Source organism: Sceloporus occidentalis, unplaced genomic scaffold (assembly GCF_023333645.1).
Source record: "Sceloporus occidentalis isolate IW3139 unplaced genomic scaffold, rSceOcc1.0.p SCAF_2, whole genome shotgun sequence".
Classification (NCBI taxonomy): Eukaryota; Metazoa; Chordata; class Lepidosauria; order Squamata; family Phrynosomatidae; genus Sceloporus; species Sceloporus occidentalis.
Genome location: NW_028316982.1, coordinates 117,200,586 through 117,222,004, shown reverse-complemented (window position 1 = coordinate 117,222,004; position 21,419 = coordinate 117,200,586). Strand labels below are relative to the sequence as shown.

The 21,419-nt window shown below is 41.0% G+C and overlaps 1 protein-coding gene across 7 annotated transcripts in view; it reads left to right on the top strand.

The window, feature by feature from the left end:
- ZMIZ1 (zinc finger MIZ-type containing 1) overlaps positions 1–21,419 on the top strand; it is a 455,177-nt gene that overhangs the window by 409,340 nt on the left and 24,418 nt on the right. For 5 of the 7 annotated variants that reach the window (XM_089510694.1, XM_089510696.1, XM_089510692.1 and 2 more), the window contains 5 exons: positions 605–803; positions 3,289–3,576; positions 7,149–7,331; positions 9,281–9,455; positions 11,793–11,934. In XM_089510694.1, the coding sequence (XP_089366820.1) occupies positions 605–803; positions 3,289–3,576; positions 7,149–7,331; positions 9,281–9,455; positions 11,793–11,934 (987 nt within the window). The remainder of the gene's footprint in view (positions 1–604; positions 804–3,288; positions 3,577–7,148; positions 7,332–9,280; positions 9,456–11,792; positions 11,935–21,419) is intronic. The other 2 variants (XM_089510695.1, XM_089510693.1) reach the window with 1 other exon arrangement.

Sequence of the window (21,419 nt, the reverse complement as noted above, 5' to 3'; positions counted from 1 at the left end):
CCAGTATAGGTTCAGTCTCCCTTATCCAGAGTTCCAGAATCTGCAAAATTCCGGAATCCAAAATTGTCCGCATATGTGGCAGTTAGTGACACTTTTGCTTTCCAATAGTTCAGTGTATACACACTTTGTTTCATGCAAAAATTATTTAAAATATGTATAAAATTACATTCAGGCTATGTTTATAAGATGTATAGAAAACATAAATGAATTTCATTTTGTTTTATTTATTTATGTATTTATTTATTTATTCATTCATTCATTCATACCCCGCTCTTCAGCCAAGGCTATCAGAGCAGCTTACAATTTGTTAAACACTTCCCTGCCCTCAGGCTTACAATCTAAAAAAAGACAAGACACAAAAGGAGAAGGGAATGGTAGTAGGCAAGGGTCCCATCTCCAAGATATATTATTATGTATACACAAATATTCCAAAATCCAATAAATAAACTGGTCACATCCTTATATTTTGGATAAAGGGAGACTCAACCTGTAAAAATGTCTAACCTCTTGCTTTCATTATGCCTGTGCTTTTAGTATAGTTTTTATTTTAGGGCCAAATGCAAGCTCAAAGACTGATAGCTTTAATTTCATTTCTCTCCCTTAGCTACCCAGGAGGCCCCAATAACCCTTCAGGGATGGGGATCCCACCCCACACCAGGCCGCCTGCTGATTTCACCCAACCAGCCGCCGCCGCTGCTGCTGCCGCAGTTGCAGCCGCTGCTGCTACAGCCACAGCCACTGCCACAGCCACCGTTGCAGCCCTCCAGGAAACACAGAACAAAGAAATGAATCAGTATGGACCGGTAAGAGAATACCATCGCATCTACTCCTTTCCTATTTGTTTTGTTTTTTTTAATAGAAATTATGCCTACATTGACAAAAGCCAAGCTCATTTTTGGAAGACATTACTTAAAAAAGAAGCAGATAAATGCTCCAGGGAAATTGTGACTGAAATCCCCATCTTATTACAATTTTAAATGGACAAAAGGTATGCCTGATCCGAAATCCTGTGGCCTTGTTAAGTTGGAGGTGCTTTGTTTCAAAATCAGCGTCTTGAGGATCTCTTGTTATTACATTGCTGGTTTAGAACATTTTTAAATAGACAAGCAGGCAGGCAGAGGTAACATTTGTAAGACCTCAAATTCTGATAGGAAATCAAAGAATATGCAATCATCCTAGATCAGATTCAACTTGGATTTTAACAAAGGTCCATTTTCGCTCATCTCCCAAACCACTACAGTCACCATGGACCATTTGACATAATTTACATTCACTTGACTTACAATGTGAAGTTCTGTTCTTAAAGTTCTGTCTGATGCTTTGTACAGATCTGTCCTCTCTTCTCTCCATTCCTTGTCCCCGCTGGGCTGAGTAGAAATGTAATTCTTCACTAACGTTATTCTTGAAGCCGTAAACAGTATTAGCAATTTCATTCCTGCTGCACAAAATTTTTCAAAATTTCCACATTATCTAAAGACTATTAGCAGTTCAGGCGTTATTATGTACAAAATTCAAACTTGGGTTTTCTGCGCAGAAACAATATTTGCTGCACAGAAGAAAAGGTCGTTTATTGCACAGAAAATGTTGTACTTGAGGATTTATTCTGTGCAAAGGTTTGTACAGAAACGGATCCTTTTTTGCCCAATAGACAGCCTTTTCTGCATAGAAAATATTATTTCTGCACAGATAAACTAAGTCTGTTTACCTTGAGAAAAGATGTTGAGATTGCTATTATTTACTGTGTAAAAATGCTGTTTCCTGCACAAGAAATGCTCTCTTGCGCCAAAAAATTTGTCAGACTTGGCACACAGTAAAATCCCTAATTGCAAAGATTGTCATGTGGCAGGTGACTCTTCTTTAGGGTTCCCTGAAACTCGAGGAACACGGTTGTCAAATATTTTCTAATATTCTTTTCATCCCTAGTACAGCATACACATGCACCAAGAAAAAAATGGACTAAATCCTAATTTTGGTTTTAGCTAGAATTGGGACTGTGGTTATATTTTAGGGGTGTTAGCTCTACTTGCCCTGGCTCTGCTTACTTTTAGCTCTGCTAAAATGTCAGCTGCACTGCTTTTTGCCCCACCAGTGCAGAAGGACCAAGCTGCTACTATATAAAGTTCCTTTCTTCTTGTGAAAAGAAAAACAAGACTAGGTGCATAGAAACCTATACATGTATTGATGGGGGGCCTCAAATCATTGTCTGCTCTTTAGAACTCTGTTATCTTAGCCTCTGAGATTTATCCCATCCTAGAAGCCAATCTCAGACCTCTGCACCTGAGCAAATCATTCCAAAATATAACCGAGTCATCTGTAAAAGGAACAGTGGCATTCTCTTTTAGCTTCAGACACATGCATAAACAAAAGTGTTGTCTAGCCTTTCAAATGATGAGCACCAACAAGATCTTCAAAATGAACTTATCTCTAATACAAACAATACAGATCCCTTCCATGAAACATATTCAGGGGTAACTGTGCTGACTATATAGCAAAGTACAGTAACATTCCAAATCCACAAAACTAATACCTTTATTCAGACAAAATACAAAAAGCAAATTGTTGAAGCGCCCCTATTACAGTATTTCTCTTTTTGTTGTGTTAACTTCAAACCATTTCTGTAAGTTGTTCTCTAAGGTGAACATCTCACCGGGTGTTCTTGGCAAGATTTGCTCAGAGTGGGTTTGCCTTTGCCTTCATGAGAGGGGCTGCGAGAGTGTGATGTGCCCAAAATCCCCCAGGGGGTTTCCATGGCTGAGTGGGGATTCAAACCCTGGTCTCCTGAAGTTCTAGTCCAACACTCAAACCACTACTCCTCACTCACTCTTATTGTTCCTCCTAGGGTTATAGTACAGTTAGCCCTCCTAATAGGTGGGCTTGACTTCCGCGGCTTTGAGCTTATGTGGAAGGCAAGCCCCATTAGAAGTAATGAGGCACATACCCACACCATGCGCCCTGCATGCCACCGTGTGCATGCGCCTAATTATTTCCTATGGGGCTTGAGCATACGCTCTTTTCCCCATACGTGGGGGAGTCCGGAATGGATCCCCTTCATATAGGAAGGGCGGACTGTGCAGGATTTTCATAGGTCTCAGAAAATTATCATACACTGCCTATTTGTTGCTCTTAGAATTCCAATAATATTTATCATAAGCAAAGACAAAGAGAGAGACAAAGGAAGTGGACGGATTTGTTTGAAAATGCGACATTATCTCTGAGTCCCATCAAGTTGGCTCCCCCTCCCATTTTTAATGCATGTCGCATTTTATTCTTTTTTTTCTTCTGTTGAAGGTTTGTTCCTCTTTCCAGATGGGTCCAACTCAGGCTTACAACAGCCAATTCATGAACCAGCCTGGTCCTCGTGGCCCTGCTTCCATGCCGGGCAGCATGAATCCTGCAACAATGGGAGCAGGCATGACGCCCTCCAATATGACCGGGCCACCTATGGGCATGAACCAGCCCAGGCCACCTGGAATGAGTCCCTTCAACCATGGCCAAAGGATGCCACAGCAAGCCTACCCAGGCCCACGCCCCCAGTCTTTGCCTATGCAAGGCATGAAGAGACCATATCCAGGAGAGGTAAGTAGCATAAAGGCTATCCTGTTCTTTTGCATAGTAGATGGGCTGTGTGTTTTGTAATGCCGATGATGGGTTGTCTGCAGAAAGCCTATTCGTGACCTGTGCACCCTCTAGTTCTGTGATACCCAAAATAGGTGGTACTACCCTTCTGGGGGTGGTGGAAAGATCCGGGTGATGGCGGATGATGGTGAGTATGAGGAGTTAGAGCATGTGACAGCACAAGAGTGGCAAAAAGAAACGCTGACATTTGGGACCTTGCTTAAGCTTTCTGAGCTTTGCCAGAATGTAGCTGGAAGGTTAGAGCTGCGCTGCTGCTCTTGCTTACTTTCACTGGAGGTGGCAGAAGGAACAATGTTTGTCAGGATGGGGGACCATTAGAAGCTGTGTGGCGAAGGCATGACTTTGGGAACAGAGTATACAGGATGAGTTCTTCAAAAGATTATTTTCCCTTTCTCTTCTGTTTCAGATTAAGGGGCTCAACAGCTGCCCCTTTCCTTGCTGGATTGGGGCTATAGCAGCAACACACAGCCACCCCAATCTGGCCTTTCCATGACACAAAAAGAAGCAACAAAAAGCCACTCCTCTTTGTGCCATGGAAAGGGCACCCTAGCCGCCCCCGCCTCAGCTTCTTTGGTGCAGTGCATATAAACGTTTTGCCAGACACAGCATCTGGTCAATCAGGTGGCGTAGGGGTGAAATGAGGGCAGCTGACGGGCAGTCACCATGCCCCCACTCTGCCTGCATGTTGGCTCTTTATGCAAATCTGTAGAGGCTCTAACAGTCCTTCCTTGCGTGGGGGGCACATGTCTCCTATTGCCCCCTTCGCAAGGCTGACAAAGGCATGAGGCTTCTTGATTGCTGCTCAGCCATCTGCTCCCAAGATGACCAGATGCAAAGGGAGCAGCGACCAAGAAGACTCTTGTCTGTGCCAGCCTTTGCTCTAAGATTACATGAGTGAGAGGGTTCTCAGTTGCTGCTCGAGGTGATGCTTGGTTACTGCAATGGAACAGCCAGCCAGTTAGCCTTATTTTTGCTGTAAGGCCAGTGTCGGGGAGAGAGAGGAGCAGGCCTGGGCCACTGCTGCTGCTGTATTTGCACATGAAAGGCTGAGGTGGAGGAGGGTAGTGGTGAGCTGGACACAGCTAAGGTAGACACCGCTGGCCGGTTGGCAACTGCACAAACAGTAGACATAATAAGAAATAGGTGTTGTGAGGAAAGGGGGTGGTACCCTGAAAAATTTTGGGAACCATTGTTCTAGATTCATAGAGCTGGAAAAGACCACAAGGACCATTCAGTCCAACCCCTGCCATGCAGGAAATCTCAATCAAAGCATCCCCGCAGATGGCCATCCAGCCTCTGTTTAAAGACCTCTAAGGAAGGAGACTCCACTACACTCCAAGGGAGTGTGTTCCACTGTCGAACAGCCCTTACTGTCAGGAAGTTCCTCCTAATGTTGAGGTGGAATCTCTTTTCCTGGAGCTTGCATCCATTCCTCCGGGTCATGGGCGGGTTACATACCGCCATTTGGGACATCCCCAGGACGTCCCAGTTTAAAAAAGGGGCGTCTCTTCTAGACGCCCCACTCCTGTTACGGACTCTGTCCGTAACAAATGGCGGCGGCCGTTCCACACGGCCGCCACCATCTTGACATAGCGGATGCTGTGCGTCCACACGTCGCGCAGCGCTTATGACATCGCGAGGGCGCCATTGGCGCCTCGCAGCGTCATAACTGCAACACGAGAAGAAGCTCCATTTTGGAGCTTCTTTTTTGCTCCGCGCGGTTTGGCTGCTGCAGCTCCCTCGCAGAACAAACAGCAGCACCGGCAGACCACCGCAAAGCGGCGGTCTGTAACGGACCTTAGTCTCTGGAGCAGCAGAAAACAAATTTGCTACCTCCTCAATATGACATCCCTTCAAGTATTTAAACAGGGCTATCATATCACCTCTTAACCTTCTCTTCTCCAGGCTAAACATACCCAGCTCCCTAAGTTGTTCCTCATAGGGCGTGGTTTCCAGACCCTTCACCATTTTGGTTGCCCTTTGGACACGCGCTCCAGTTTTTCAATATCCTTTTTAAATTGTGGTGCCCAGAACTGGACACAATATTCCAGGTGGGACCTGAACAGAGCAGAATAGAGTGGAACTATCACTTTCCTTGATCTAGACACTATACTTCTATTGATGCAGCCCAAAATCGCATTGGCTTTGTTAGCTGCTGCATTGCACTGTTGACTCATGTTCAGTTTGTGGTCTATTTGGACTCCCGGATCCCTTTCACACATAGTTTCATTCAGCTAGGTAACACCCATCCTATATCAGTGCATTTCATTTTTTCGCCCTAAGTGCAGTACCTTGCATTTTTCCGTGTTGAAATTCATTTTGTTAGCCTTGGCCCAGCTTTCCAATCTATCAAGGTCATTTTGAATCTTGATCCTGTCCTCTGGGGTATTAGCTACTCCTCCTAATTTGGTGTCATCTTCAAATTTGAGAAGTATGCCCCCAATTCTGTCATCCAAGTCATTGATAAAGATGTTGAATAGAACTGGGGCCAGCACAGAGCCCTGTGGGACCCCACTGGTCTCTTCTCTCCAGGATGAAAAGGAGCCATTGTTGAGCACCCTTTGGGTTTGGCCAGTCAACCAATTACAAATCAATTTAACAGTTACAGTGCCTAGCCCCTATTTCACTAGCTTGTTTGCAAGAATGTCATGGGAAACACTGTCAAAAGCCTTACTGAAATCAAGATATACTATATCCACAGCATTCCCTTCATCTAACAAGCTGGTAATTTTTATCAAAAAAAGAGATTAGTTCTTGAAAGATGTGGAAGTATGAGAGCTCCATGCAAGTCTTCTAGCAGAGCTGGAAGAGGATATCATCATGGTATTATCAGCAGCACTAGATTTTGTTTTTTCAGAAGATACTGATAAACAAACTACAATCTTGAGATACAGTACATGCTGGAAAATTCTTGAATTACTTGGTCTCAAAGATGTTCTGTCTTAGATGGAGCTCTAGTCTGCCATTTATTTAGCATAATGGTTGATACCTGAATGTTTTAGGTCTATAAAATCTGCTCCACTGTTAATCTCTACCTTTTTTCCACATCACCTTTCTTCAACCATATTTATTTTTGTAGTGTTGTAAAATGTAATAATTTGTAATGGGATGCTTCATGTCAAATTTAACCACTTTTAAAATGCCATGAACCAGAGTGAGAAAGATTTAAAAGTGTTTTTCATTGTTAGTAGGAATGTATATGGGACTTTGTCTGTATTGTGTCACATTCTGTAAATGTCCTTTAAACCATACTGTTTTGTGTGCCATCAGACTTCACTTCTTGTGTCTGAGCCATGGAAAGATCAGGCTGATTAACCTTACTAATGTTCAATGTAGCCAGTCAATTAAACAATGAATTGTAAGCTTTGTATTACTACACAGTATTTGCAAGTGTTAAGATATATTAAAATTAAAAAGGAACTTTATGATTAATTTTATTTGAAGCTAATTTTGGTACGTGCATATGAGTATTCAACTAAAGGTTAAAAATGTGTGTGTTGTTTACAAAATAGCCAAATTATGGAAACCAGCAGTATGGACCAAATAGCCAGTTTCCATCCCAACCTGGTCAGTATCCAGCTCCCAACCCTCCAAGACCCCTTACGTCTCCCAACTACCCTGGACAAAGAATGCCAAACCAGCAAACCACAGGACAATATCCTCCTCCAACAGTCAACATGGGGCAATATTACAAGGTGAGAACAATTTTTCTTTTATACCCATATTTTATTAATTATAAGAGTTTGTTTCCTCCAACCCTAATCATTTGAATTCATGATACAGTCCGCCCTCCCCAAACATGGGGGATCTGTTCCGGACACCACCACCACCCCAGTGTATGGGGGAAAGAGTATATGCTCAAGCCCCATTGAAAATAATGGGGTGCACATGTGGTGCACAGTGCAGGTATGCGCCCCATTACTTCTCCTGGGGTTGCCTTCTACGTAAGCTCAAAGCTGTAAAAGGCAAGCCCGCCTATGGGGTGGGCCGACTGTATATTCATTAAAATTAGGTTGAAACTAGAAACAAGTAGTAAATTAGAACATTCTTCCTGGGTGTGTGTGAAGTTCTGGTGAATTTGAATAATAAACTATTGCTCAACTATTATCTATTTATCTCTCAGCTTTCATTATGCATACAAAAATACAATAAAAGTCAAACATTGCAATTGTGTGGAATGTCATCAAACTCAACATCTCCAAGATACTAAAATCCCACAGCTTGTAACATACAGATGCTCCACTTTTAGCTCTGCCATGTTGCAATATGGATGGATGTAAAGAATGGTTTAAAATATAGTTTTTCTGCTGCTTTGTCCCTTGATAAGGTAACAAGAAACAGAATCCACTCTATGAAAAATACTATGCCTGAAGTGTGTGGGGGGCAGGGAGGTACTTTTCCCAGAAAAGCACTTACTTCTGGATAATCAGTTGGGAGGCATATGTTGGCAATGTATGCAACTAGAGCCACCTCACACTCTTGGTAGCTTCCTTTTGCTGCCTTAAAAATCTTCAGAATGGGGTGGGGCCAGTAGTGTCACTGAGAAGGTGTGAACTGCATTGGGTGATACTCTAGAAGGGGGTGACACCCGGTTGGTCCCTGGCCCTCTCTGGGGCCGTGTGCCTTCTCCCCAGCCCCTTCTGGGCCGCACATGTGCTTCCGCCGCCCTCTCTGGGACCACATGGCTTCATCCCGGCCCTTTCCAGGGCAGCGCACATGCTCCCCCACCCTCTCCAGGGCAGGCATGGAAGTCCCCCCACCCCATAAGTGACCGCAACAAATGACACCAATAGGGATGCCAATGGGTGGGGCTGAAGTGTGAGGTGGTGATAATCTTACCTTCACCATCCTCACTTCTTTTTCCCCACTCAGAAACACGAGCACACACATCTGTTCATTCATCTATAAATGTTTTGAAACACTGGAAGTGTCAGTTCCTAAAACTCACATTCAAACCCTGGCCATCTGTCCTGACAAAAGGCTGAGTGATGATACTTTGGACAAAAGACATCCTAAGATGGCAACTTCCAATAGTCTACACTTTCCCCTACCCTCATCCTCCCTTCATGGAAATAGTGGGGTCAAACTCTGAAGCTCTTGTTTCAAGGTTTTCAAGGCACCAGGAGTTGATAGTTCTCAGCAGAGCATGCCTTTCCCTGATCTTCCATCACAGTACGTAGGCAGAGCATAAGAAGCCATATGGTGCAAGCAGAAGGAAAAGGGAAAATGCTAAGGGTGAGAAGGGTGTGGGCCTAAGGAGATGAAACTGATGCAGACTAGGGATGTGTGTAGGCTACCTCTGATCCAAGATCAGTGGCTTAAATTGCTTCTCCATGTCTGGCCTAAAGATTCCCATGTAGACAGCAAAATCAGGGTATATAATAATGAATGACTGATAAACAGCTTCATTTATATACTGCTTTATATTGAACTAACAGTGTCTAAGTGGTTTACAACTATAAGATAAAGATAAAGCTGGGTTGGACCTGGTGAATCACAAGTTGTGCAAGGCTTGTATTATTGTTAGATATATCATCTGTTCTTAGTTCTGTTCATATCATCTGGAGGTTTAGCCTTCATTCTTTGGGCCAGGATACTGCAATAATTTCTCTCTCTTTGTTGGATTGCAATCATTATTTTACAGCCATCAAGGCCTGTTCCTGTAGCAAATTACCCTCACTCGCCTGTTCCAGGAAATCCCACACCACCTATGACACCAGGGAGCAATATTCCTCCATACCTGTCCCCTAATCAAGATGTCAAACCGCCATTCCCACCTGACATTAAGCCAAATATCAATGCGTTACCACCACCTCCAAGTAAGTAGCAAATAAAGCATCTATCTTTCATAACCCTTCTCTCTCCAGCTGTATGCTATGTGTCCTAGAAATATTGCTTGGTGAATATTGTCCTGATTAGCCCTTTTAGTGACACACTTTTGACAGTCCAATATATTTATGAAATGTATACAAAGCATGCAAAATAAAGAATCAGTCTCATCCTAAACCCATATTGGGTTGATGCATTTTGTTAGGCCAGCTGAAAAGTCACAAAATGCCATGCAATATTTATAATTCTTCAGAACTGTTCATCAGACAAGATGCTAAAGCAAAATGAGGTGGGAGAGAAAAGAAAAAAGTGCCAGTGTTTAAGGCACTGAATCTGCATTTGAGTGTTTTCCTTAAGAAGGAAAGTAGGAAGTGTGAGGAGATATTTCAATTAGGTTCTACCAGGAAATGAAATGGTTTGAGATATCTGGAAATCTATCAAGGGCTACAGGAGAGACCGCATACACAGAAAAAATGGCTGATGCCACAAATTAAGTATTGGCTGGAGAAGGGTTGGTTCTGATTGTACATGCATATGCATGCACATGTACACACACCTCTGTGCACACATACATATGGGCACAGATAGTCTACAATCGTGCTTAAACTTTGAGCTATTATGGACCCCTTTGAGAATCTAATAAAAGCTATGGACCTCCTCCCCAGAGAGATATGCATAAACAGACATTCAAAACATTGCACATTTTTAATTGCACTAGAGATCTGAATGAAAACATTACCACAAAAACGGCAAGGTATAAGTTTTACTTTACAATACAATACAGTCCACCCTCCCCATGCGCGGGGTATCTGTTCCGGACCCCCCCCCCCCCGGCATATGGGGAAAAGAGTGTGCTCAAGCCCCATAGAAAATAATGGGGCACGTGCTCGCGGCAGCTTATGGGCTGCATGGCACGAGTATGCACCCATTGCTTCTGCCAGGGCTTGCCTTCCACGTCAGCTCAAAGCCGCGGAAAGCAAGCCCATCTATGGGGAGGGCTGACTGTACATACAATACTGTGATAGGAAACATGCATCATTTAACAGGAAGGAAATCGAAAGGAAACAACTTTTTTCCTGCACCACACTCATGGACTATCTGAAGGCCATCCATTGACTCCAGGCTAAGAATGCTCTAGATCCGAACTATGGAGACTCCACATCAGGCCTTTGGAGGCTATAGGTCATGCACTTCTGTGTTATATCATGCATTACATTGGAGAAAGTACATAGAGCCTAGATTGTGTAGTTCCAGTTAGGAATCCTACTGCTGAACAGCAACATTTGTTAATTTCCAGGACTCACAAAAAGCAAAGGTTGGCCAAAAGAAAAGTTGCAAAAATTGTATTATGATAATATCTTTTATTAGGCCAACTGAAACAACACAAAATAATAGAAATACTAATCTTGGGTAATCTTGTGTGGAAGAAAATGTAATTGAAACCACTGGGACATTTCATAATAAAAGCAGGTAGGATCAGCTTGACAAGAAAAAATTATCCTTAACCTATTATATTGGATAACGGAGGATGGGAGTTTCTCCCCCTCTAAGGAGTTTATCACACAGGGCATTTAACCACTGCCCAAGTGTTACCTGAATGTTTCAGGAGTGCCGGAAGTGGGATCATCCGTCGCACTTCTGAATAAAATTTGTTAATAACAATGGCTTTTCTAAGGCTTCCCCACGAATGCTTCCACAGTGGAAGGGAAGTGGCAAGTCTCTATGACGTTTCAGAAGTGTAACGGATGATCCCACCTCTGGCACTCCTTAAACGTTTTAACACTTGGGCAGTGGTAAGTGACCTGTGTTATAAACTTGTAAGAGTTTGCCATTATTTGGAATATTTAAAGTCTTTTTGGTTATTACTTTTGTCCCAGGAAACTATCAGGAGTGTCCAGATTTGACCCTTTCTCCCTGTTCACAGGAAAAGTGGGGAAAACACTTAGGGAGCTTCTGTAGGAATTTGAGGACAAGATGTCACCTGACCTTACCATCTCAGATTCAAATAATCTTGGAATCTTGTTCTTATTTGCTGGGCATATTGTGTGAGCTAAGACAGAGCAAAGCTGCCTCCTCACAGGCTTAGCATTAAACTATAGGTATGGCAAGAGAAGTGATGAGCATGAGGGACTGCAGAGATGCTTGTCAGTCTGATCTATCCCATGGATAGGAGAAACTGGAAACAATAATGTCAGATTAGGCCACAAATTCAAGCCATCAAGAGCCCAGGGAGCCATGTGATATTGTCCAGTATAAATATGTGTGTTATTATTGCACTGCAGATGCTAAATGGAAAGTTCAAACTTTGTCTCCCTCTTTGAACCCAGCCAACCATAATGATGAACTGCGGCTGACGTTCCCTGTGAGAGATGGAGTTGTATTAGAACCTTTCCGGCTGGAGCACAACTTGGCAGTCAGCAACCACGTCTTTCACCTACGGCCCACCGTCCATCAGACACTAATGTGGAGGTAGAGTTGTGAAGCAACCTAGGGGTAACTTTGCAATACTGAGAACAAAATGGTAGACATGATCCTTTTTCCTTGGTTGGAAGGAGGGACTGACTCTATTGAGTTTGGGCTTGGGAAGCATAGCCAAAGGTTCAAACTCTAGGCCAATGAAAGGTCAGATCATGGCCCTCTCGCATGGCTACCATTCTTTGTGTAATAACGAGGAAATTGTTAATGATTTCTCTTAAAAAGGAACATTTGATCTACTACCTGTTTATGTGTAGCTAGTATACATAAGCCATTAAATTAATAAATAATAATACAATCCTATTGAACATAGTAATTTAGATTCAAACCCCAGTAATCTAAATATTAAGACTTTGAATGTCTTAGAGGAGCTGTACTGCTTAGGTAGGAATCAAGTTTACTGTTTTTACACTTGTGTTATTTTACACTGTATTAGGTATAGTAAATAAAAAGTATGGGTGATGATCTTTAAATAATTGTGTAGGCATCTTATGAAGAAATCCATTTGGCACTTATAGACACTTGTATACAAGTGCATTGAATCCCTTGAATCTCTTACAAAAGCATCACTGACAGCTGGGGGATAGAGGTCTTGGAAGTCCCAAAGTCTGTTGTTCACATTTGCATGTTTGGGACAAGGAAACAGTAAAGCATGGAATTTCTCCAAGATCAGGGTAAACAGGACTGTCACTGCTCTTATTTAATATGTCTGCCCAATCGGTTGTATCTATGCAAATCCACCTACTTGATTGCTTTGGACCTGATTCACCAACTACTTTGAGTACCTTCAAAACTACTTTTTGTTTTCTTTGCTGAAGAACATATCTTTATGACAGTCTCAACAATTTCAGGGCTGATCAGCAAGCTTTGGCATTTTCTGGAAAGTGTAGTTTTTGGACCATTCTGCAGGGAATTTAGTGTGAAATAAATTTTAAGGAATGTAGGTGTTACCAGGCAAACTTAAGTTTAATTCAAATCATAAGCAAAATCATCAGTATTACCCCAGGAAACACAAGGTAGATTTCCTTGTTCATGCACAAACCATGATTAGGTACAGTATTATATTCAGGCATAGCTGTATGGGCCATACAGTAAAATAAAACAAAATACAAAATCCGCAAAGGAGTGATACCCCTATTGTGTGAGGCACAGAGACCATGGAGAAGAACTTTACTGGCCAGCAAAAATACCCAAAACACATAATGCAAGCCTGAACTTCTCAAGAAGTCTCTCTACAGCTACATCTGGAAAAACATTTAGGCAATTACAGTCACCCCTCCTAACTTGCAGATCTAGGATCCGCACCCTTGAATATCCATGGAGGGGTTACCTCTGCTATTTCCAGTGGCACACACACACCCGGACTGCATGCAAAGGGGCACACCCCATTCAACCTATGAGGCTTGAATATGTGCAAGCCTCCGTTTTCGGGGGGGGGGGGGGAGGCAGAATGGATCCCCTGCAAAAACGGAGGTTCAACTGTATAGTCTAAAAAAAGTTTTACCTTTATTGGAGGTAGAAGTCCCTATCCTTATTTCCTTCTTGTTTAGGATTCCCCTGTTGTGGCTAAATTGCCTTCATCAGGCAAAAGATGTTTTTAAAAAACCATACAAGAGGAAGAAAAGTGTCGGTACTGGAGTCATAGGCCAACATTTTGTACAGATGTTGTCCCTGCAGTAGGTGTGTATTCTGTATAAATGTGAGCCTTGCTTACACTTAAACCAATCTCCTCATAAGTTTCTGGCAGTTTGGACAGAACCGGGCAGGAAACAGAGTATCTCACCAGAAGAAAGAATGGTGCTCAGAGGTAAATTAAATTAATCAGGTCCAATGAAAATAATCAAATCAGCTTTAAGCCCAGCTACCGAGAGTGTTAATAGGAACTCAGAATCACACTCAGACATATCACTTTCAGATGGTCCTGTGAACCGCTATTTTAATGAGGAGAAGCCACCAGGTTTAATTAAGACACCTGCTTTTCCTCAGACAGGCCATGGTAAGAAATCCCAGATTTTAGCATGGCAGTGAGCCTTCTGCAAAGTGCAGAATGAAAAACCAAATATGTAAATGTGTGTGTCAGGTTGGCACATCCCAGAGTGGTAGCCATTTTAATCTATTCTGGCAGATCAACAAAACAAAGCCAAGATTCCAGTAACTACTAAGAAGCTTATGCCATGTAGTCTAATAAGCAGCCCATTTCATATGGTACAAAAAAGCAGAATTGCTGATAAGTCTGGCTTATCGTGAACAAACAAATTAAAAATTCTGACTTGTACAATTCTGGGCTGTTTGTCAAGGGAACAAGAAGGTGAAGTACAACACCTAAACAAAGTACATCTAGAAATTCTGTTTATTTTAGTGGCTGTTAGTTTAGTTGAAATGAAGCAAGAACAATCATAAGCCAGAATTCTTAGCCACTGTACCACACTGTGACATGTGAATTGGCCCATTGTGGCACAAGAAGGCTACCTATAAACCTCTGTTGGAAGGATATGCCACAATTATTTTTAGGGCAAGGGATACAGTGACATGAAATCATACCTAAATCTGATTGTGGTGGTGATGGTAGTAGTAGTAATAGGAGTGGTGTGGTGGTGATGGTAGTAGTAGTAATAGGAGTGGTGGTAAAGTTGTTCAGTTGCCACTTTTCCTACAGAATAATGCTAAGAGAACTCACAAGGTCAGTCAGACAAAACAATGTGCCAAAGATACAACTGTAAATATTTGACATCAATTTTGAATAGTTCATATATAATGCATGTCTTTTATAGCCACATTAGCTAGCTAACAAAATAACATTCCATCAATTAAATTCTTCTAAATATATGAAAAAACCCATTACCCTTCATGAACGAGAGCAACCATGACAATAATATACCCATTTATCTAACCAACTGTTCACTAATCCTTAAACAACTTATTCACGAAAATATGTGTCGCAGCAAATAAATCAATCTTAACATGTGCTACAGTTTAAACCAATTTATCAAAATCTTTCCAACTAGTAGCATTACAATAAGGCAGAAGAAAGCAGCATTAGATTAATCTCAACTAGCAGAAAAGCAGCAGAGGACATACTCAGAACATCATTTCCTTCACTCACCGTTACAGTTATTAGCCAGAGGAGTTTTAATATTCAAAGCTGTTTACTCTTATAGTGGACCTCACCTAGACAGGGTTTTTCCATTCAAGATCCTTTCTTTTGTTCTTTTTCTTATCATCGCTTTTTGTTTGAGATCTGTTTGGAATTTGCAGTTGTGAAGAAACCTCAATAAGTCTTTGGCTCCATAGTCAGTTCTGGTACCCAACTGGAGGAATTCTATGCCTGAGGAGTCAAATACTTTGTAGGGCCCAGGTGTAGAGCATACAAGATACTCACATCATCACATGGCAACAAAAAGTGAATGGAAGAGTCTCATAGTTATCAAGGGCATTGTTTACTGGATATAACAGCAGACAGAGCCTGCCCCTACTATGGTTTGTACCACTTCTTTACCATATGTTTCTTTACCATATGCACACCACAAACGTAGAAAGGTGTAGCATTCCAAAAGTAGAATGGAACAACAATTCTTTGGAGAATGCTCCAAACAATTGTTGTTCCATTCTACTTTTGTAATGTTGTTCCGTTCTACTTTTGTGGCGTGCATATGGTAAAGAAGCTAATATCTGCTAATAAAAGTAGACTGCTTAAAGTAGGGAATGGGTGTGGGGTTGTTTCATGTGTTTTTAACATTTTAAATTGCCAGCAAACCTGAATTAGGATATTCAAAATTATAGGCAGTTACCAGCCATCACTATTAGAATACTTTAAAATCCTACAAGGAAGTAGGATAACATACGTTCGCACATTTTCTAAATAGGGACTGGTTGGTTAGCCCTTCCCAACTAGAGTACAGTTGGTTCTCCACGACTGCAGGTTTGACTTTTGCAGGTTTGGTTACTTGTGGATTATTTGCTGCCACCTCCGCTGCTGCCCTGTGCCATTTTTAATAGGGACTGGAAGCCTTGCAAGACTGAGAGTCTGCAAATGAGACCTGTAAGTCCCTATTTAAAAGAAAAATGGCTTAGGGCAGCAGTGGAGGCAGAGGAAAGTCCCACCAGCTGCCCATTTCTACCTTGTGAAGGAATCCTGCCTCCTTGAAGGCACCCAGGGTGGGTTGAATTTGCAGTGTGTGTGTGTGTGTGTGTGTGTTAAAAATGGTTTGAGGGAAGAGCTAGAGGTATTTATGGTTTTTCCACTTTTGTGGAGCACTGTGTCCCTAACCCCAGTGAATGTGGAGGGCTGACAGTAGACCCACTGAATCAATTGTTGAATGTTGAGTCAATACATAGGTAAATCCCATAGATTCAGTATGTCTCTTCAGTCAGAACTAACAAGAGGATGCAGGGCAAAGTCTGCTTCCATTACCTGCCTTTGTCAAAGTCAGGCCTGTTTATGTAGCTGGGAGAAGCAATAAATAAGCTCTTGGGCAGACATTTTCCTTTTCAGCGAGAGCTCAAGTTGGACTTCACTTGTAGGATGGAGCAGAAGTCATTTTTTCAAGTCTTTTTCCAGGTCCATGACTAATTTGAGAGATGCTTTCTAGTGTTGAGATAACCTTGCTGTGTGTAGCATTCATGCTTTCTGCAACATCAATCAAAAATATGGTTTTTGGTCTGTCTGAAAAGAAGTGAAATGTGGTCCCATCCAACTTCAAGCTATGTATAATAGCGTAATGATAAGATTATCTCCTGAGATCCAGAGCATCATCCTACTGCTGTTCAGTTATGAATGGCTTTAGCATGTAATTATAATACTAAATACAACCCAAGGTCTGCCTTAATTATAGTTAAGGGTGGACTTTAATTTTTGTTTTGTTTTGTTTATCCATACCAACTGGAAGATGGTTGTATGATTTAGCCATCAAGCTTGAGACGTCAATGAATTAGTTGTGAACCCTTGTCTCCTTTAATGTGAAACTAATAGCAGTTTTCAGTGGGTCATGTCCAAAAGTTAATGCCCTAAATTTGAGGTCCTTTAGCTAGCTTGCCTTTCATTATCTCGGAGTAGCCACAACAGAAGGAGAGGGTGCAGTTATTTGCTGACTCCAATTAATAAGTAATCACTGCTGGGATTGTGCAGAATCGTTCTGTAGATTTATAGAGCTGCACTGAAGCATGGGATTGTTTTGTAATGCTTGCAGCCTGAAAGAAAACAGCTTGAGAACACTGAGAACACTAAAGCTGTAGAGTTGCATTTAAATTAATTATAAATACTTCAACATAACACTCTTAAGAATTTTCTTTAAACATGTGGAGTTCTACGAAAACAACTCCCATTCTTCCTTTGTCAGAGTGCTTTCTTGTTGCTTTTAGGCTTTACTAGAAATAGAAGATGCAGACACAGTGCACTTATATAGACAAAATGCACAAATAATGCTTTGTGTTCATTAGATATTACATATGAATGCCTTAACCATGGTTAAGGATTAGCTGCAAGAAAGATGTGAAACCACTGGTTGAGGTGGGCTTTGCATACTATAGTTTTATTTCACATCATTAAGTATTACATCTATACCAGGCAATAGTGGTTGCAGCAGTTTCTTTAATTTTCCTTTTGCTGATGCTCCTTATCAAGGTGTATTTTTAAAAAATCAATTGGATACTTATTTTTTAAGAGTAATATGAACATTAAGTAATCGGAATACGTATAAGCATTTTAGTCCTATAATTAATTTCTGTATTAAAATAATGTCTAGTATCAGATATAGTAACCTTGTTCAGATGTCACATTTATTCATAGCTTATGGTGACAGAACCAGGTCCAGTCTCCCTGCAAATTCACACACTCTGTTCCTTTCTCTTCCTCACTCAGCGCAGTTTTGAGGGGATCAGGAGTTTCACTTTCAGTTTTGATAGACCACAGCTTGTCATTCAGTCAAAGGAAATTATCGCATTCCCTTTTCTCCCCACATAGATGCTGGGTGCAACTTTAAGAAGACGGATCATATCGCATTTACATGTCGCTGGGCAGCAGGCAACCTGTTTACAATCGGACTTCTCTTGCATCTTTTCATAATGGGATTCTCCTGTTCTCGAAAGCTGTGGCAGAAGCCCGGGTTGCAAATGGGCTGCATGCTGCCCAGCGATGAGTAAATGCAATAAGATCTGCCTTCTTAAAGTTACACACTGCATCTATGCTGGGAGCAAAAGTAATGCAATAATCTCCAAAGCCAGCAGACTCAGGTTAATGATAATTAAAATTAACTTGAAGCAGACAAGCTTAAAACTGTGGGTTCTAAAGGTGGTTTTTAAAGCAAACCATAGTTACCATTAAGTGCAATTTAGGATTTGACTGACATAGTAAACTGTGGTTAAATAAAATCAGGCACAAAAACTTCCAGTCACTTTACAGCTGTGCCAGTAGATGAGGAGGCAGAGGAGCAGCATGGCTTATGGCATTCAGACATGCTCATTGAGTTAAAAGAGGGTTGTTGTTGTTGTTGTTTTGCATAAATCAGCCAATTCAGTCATTTCTCAAATGTAACTATTAACACTCTACATATGAAATCACTTACAAATTATTCTGGATTGTGACAGAAACCAAAAGACTTGGCTCAACATTAGCTATGGCTATTTCAATTTTGTTTGCTTCTTTTGAGGGGTAGGGAGAGCAGAGAAATATAAATAAACTTTTTATTATTAGTAGTATTAGTATTAGTATTTATGTTAATGGGAAAGGGTCAAGAGAGAATGAAGCGGAAACACTGAAAGGCAAAAGTGATCAGTGTACAGTTTTTATAGTCCCAACCTTCACAAATTGACCTATCATAACTAAGACCATATAGGAATATTTTAAAGATAGTCCCTCTGAGAGTGGGGAAGTGTGCTGTATGTATAATGCAATAGGACTATATAAAATCCAGTAGTCATAAGAAAGAAACAGCAGTGTAAAATAAGTAATATTTTTATTTAGTTATCAATTAGTAAGGTTGAATTATCAGATTTAAGAAATTGTGTCAATGGGGGAAATGAGTTTAAATAAATTAGCTGAGCATTCTCCCTTTCCTCTTTGAACTTTGATCAGGCAGCTGTAAAGTTTTTAGGAGCTGGACTTATAAGTTAATTGGCACTTTTTAGATTACTTTCCTAATTAATCTACAAATGGCCTGAGCTGTTTTGGGAAAATAAACTGCAAAGTTTTCTTTGCAAATGACTTTTACTAACAAACTCTTTTCTTGAATCTTTAAAAATCTTTGCAGAAAGTGTTAGGTCAAAGAAGTCTTGACTTGCAAACAGAGCTCACGTATTTTCTACAGCCGATAAAATTTCTCATTTCAAAGACAGTAAAAAAAAAAGCAGACTCTGAAGACTTTACAGACCTCAGCCTTAAAGCATGACAATATAAACTATCTCAATCATTTTATTTTTAGAATGTTAGAACTGTGACAATATGTAATGCAAGTATTGATACCACATGGCGAGGTTTGTCTTTAGTTTCGCGGTTAAACTTCTCCCTTGTTTGAATTCTTAAATATGAGCTGGTATGATACTCTTATTTGTTTGCTCATTTGAGTTAGACATAATGTGTCCATGTGCCTGACCAAATAATGATGAGTATAGCATTTTAGGCACAGTTATGAGAAGCTTGGATAGCCCCGGGCTACATAGCTAATAGTAAGGGATAGTGAAAGTTGTCCAAAACATCTGGAGAGCACCAGTTTGCCTTCCCTTAGGCCCTAAGTACATCACATGGTATTTACTTCCTGGGCCTTGAATGGTCTATTCATGCAGAAATGCAACAGGCAGCCTCTTGTGAGGGTGGGTGATTTTGCCCTCTTGGTATATGATTTAGGGCTCATTTCCACTTACATTTAAACCAGTTATCGATTCGCCTTCACTCCGTGTTGGTAAATCGATTCCAAAAGGTCCATCATTCCCAGTATGAAAGCTGGTGTTTTCATTATCCCCTTGTAATCGCTTTTTTTTTTTTTTTTGCATGATTGTTAGTCTGCGCCGCTTCAAAATGTATGTCAATCATCTGTGCGTCATCAGTGACGTAAGTGGCAGCCTGGCTTGGGAAGTAAATTAATAGAAGATTCGATTCATTGGTTTTGCAACTACTTGCCTCACTAAAAACTGCCGTTGTATCACCCGGGTGATTGCAAATAGTTGAAGAATCAATGAATCGAATCTTCTATCAATTTTATTTTTAAAATAAATAAATAATGCACTCATAGGTCATCCGACAAGACAAAGTCAGCGCTGAGAGTGGGAGGAAATGGTAGATCTACCAAAAACTGAGGAGGAATGGTAAACATCCCTCTGCCATTAGTCCGTCCCCTCCAGAATGGTGCCATTCAGATCCGTTGTTCCCACTTGCTGAACACGCTTCAGAAACAATTCTTTTCAAAAGAACCACGAAAGAACAAAGAGTGGGTTTTTTTGCGTTTGTCTTTCTTCATCGTGGTTGGAACCGATCACAGTAGGATCGACATCGGTTTCAAATGGGAACGAAGGTCATATAACCTGATCAGTAATTCGCTTTAAATCACAATGGGAATGCAGCCTTATAGTACTTTCCTCCAAAGTTCTAGTGACTGCTTCACATTTAGTTCTAAATTAAAAGAGGAGATGCACTCCATTTTTTACACCCATACAAGTTTACATTTAAAGATTACTCTCAAAATATTTATTCATGTCACTCCCAATGTACAGTCTTAAACAAATTATCACCTTCATAAGAATAGGTAATCGTTATACTTAATTCTCTGTGATTTATGGACATCGCTGTTCTAAGTGTGCCTTCAGCATGGAAAAAGACAAACCCACAGTGCTGGTTTATGCAGAGATACAACAGGTTGGCTCTCATGAGGACAGTTCTGTTCTGTCTTTACACTTCAGCTAATTCTGCTCTGTCCAACACATTGTCTGTAAATATGGCAGGATCACCTACACCTTCAAGGGGCAGAATGACAGGAGGCAAAGCCAAAGCTCTAAATCAGAAAGAGATGCAGAAAGTACCCTCTTCTGTGAGTGAGCTCTTTGGGTTCACAGACCTTTTAATTATTTAATGGATATACATACATACATACAGCACTATATCAATAAACAACAATAATAATAACAACAACAACAACAACAACAATAATAATAATACACAGAGAGACAGCAATACTAATACGTCCTATTATTGCCACACACAGCTTAGGAAATACAGTGTTTTAGACTGCTAATATATTCCAGGTTTTTTAGGATTTCAGCCAGCTACAGGTCTTTCTTTCACCTTGGTTCTTTCTAGGTGCTGTGGGCATATTCAGAGAAAACCAGAGGTCCATCATTGTTTCTCTCTTCTTTGTTTTTAAAGAAAAGAAAAGAAAAACACTGAAAAATAGAGAATTATATGGGCAGAGTAATACATTTCATTAACAGCAGATCAATATATAAACCAGCTTTTTCAAAACTGATTCATATTTTTGTTTTTTGAACCAATGCAA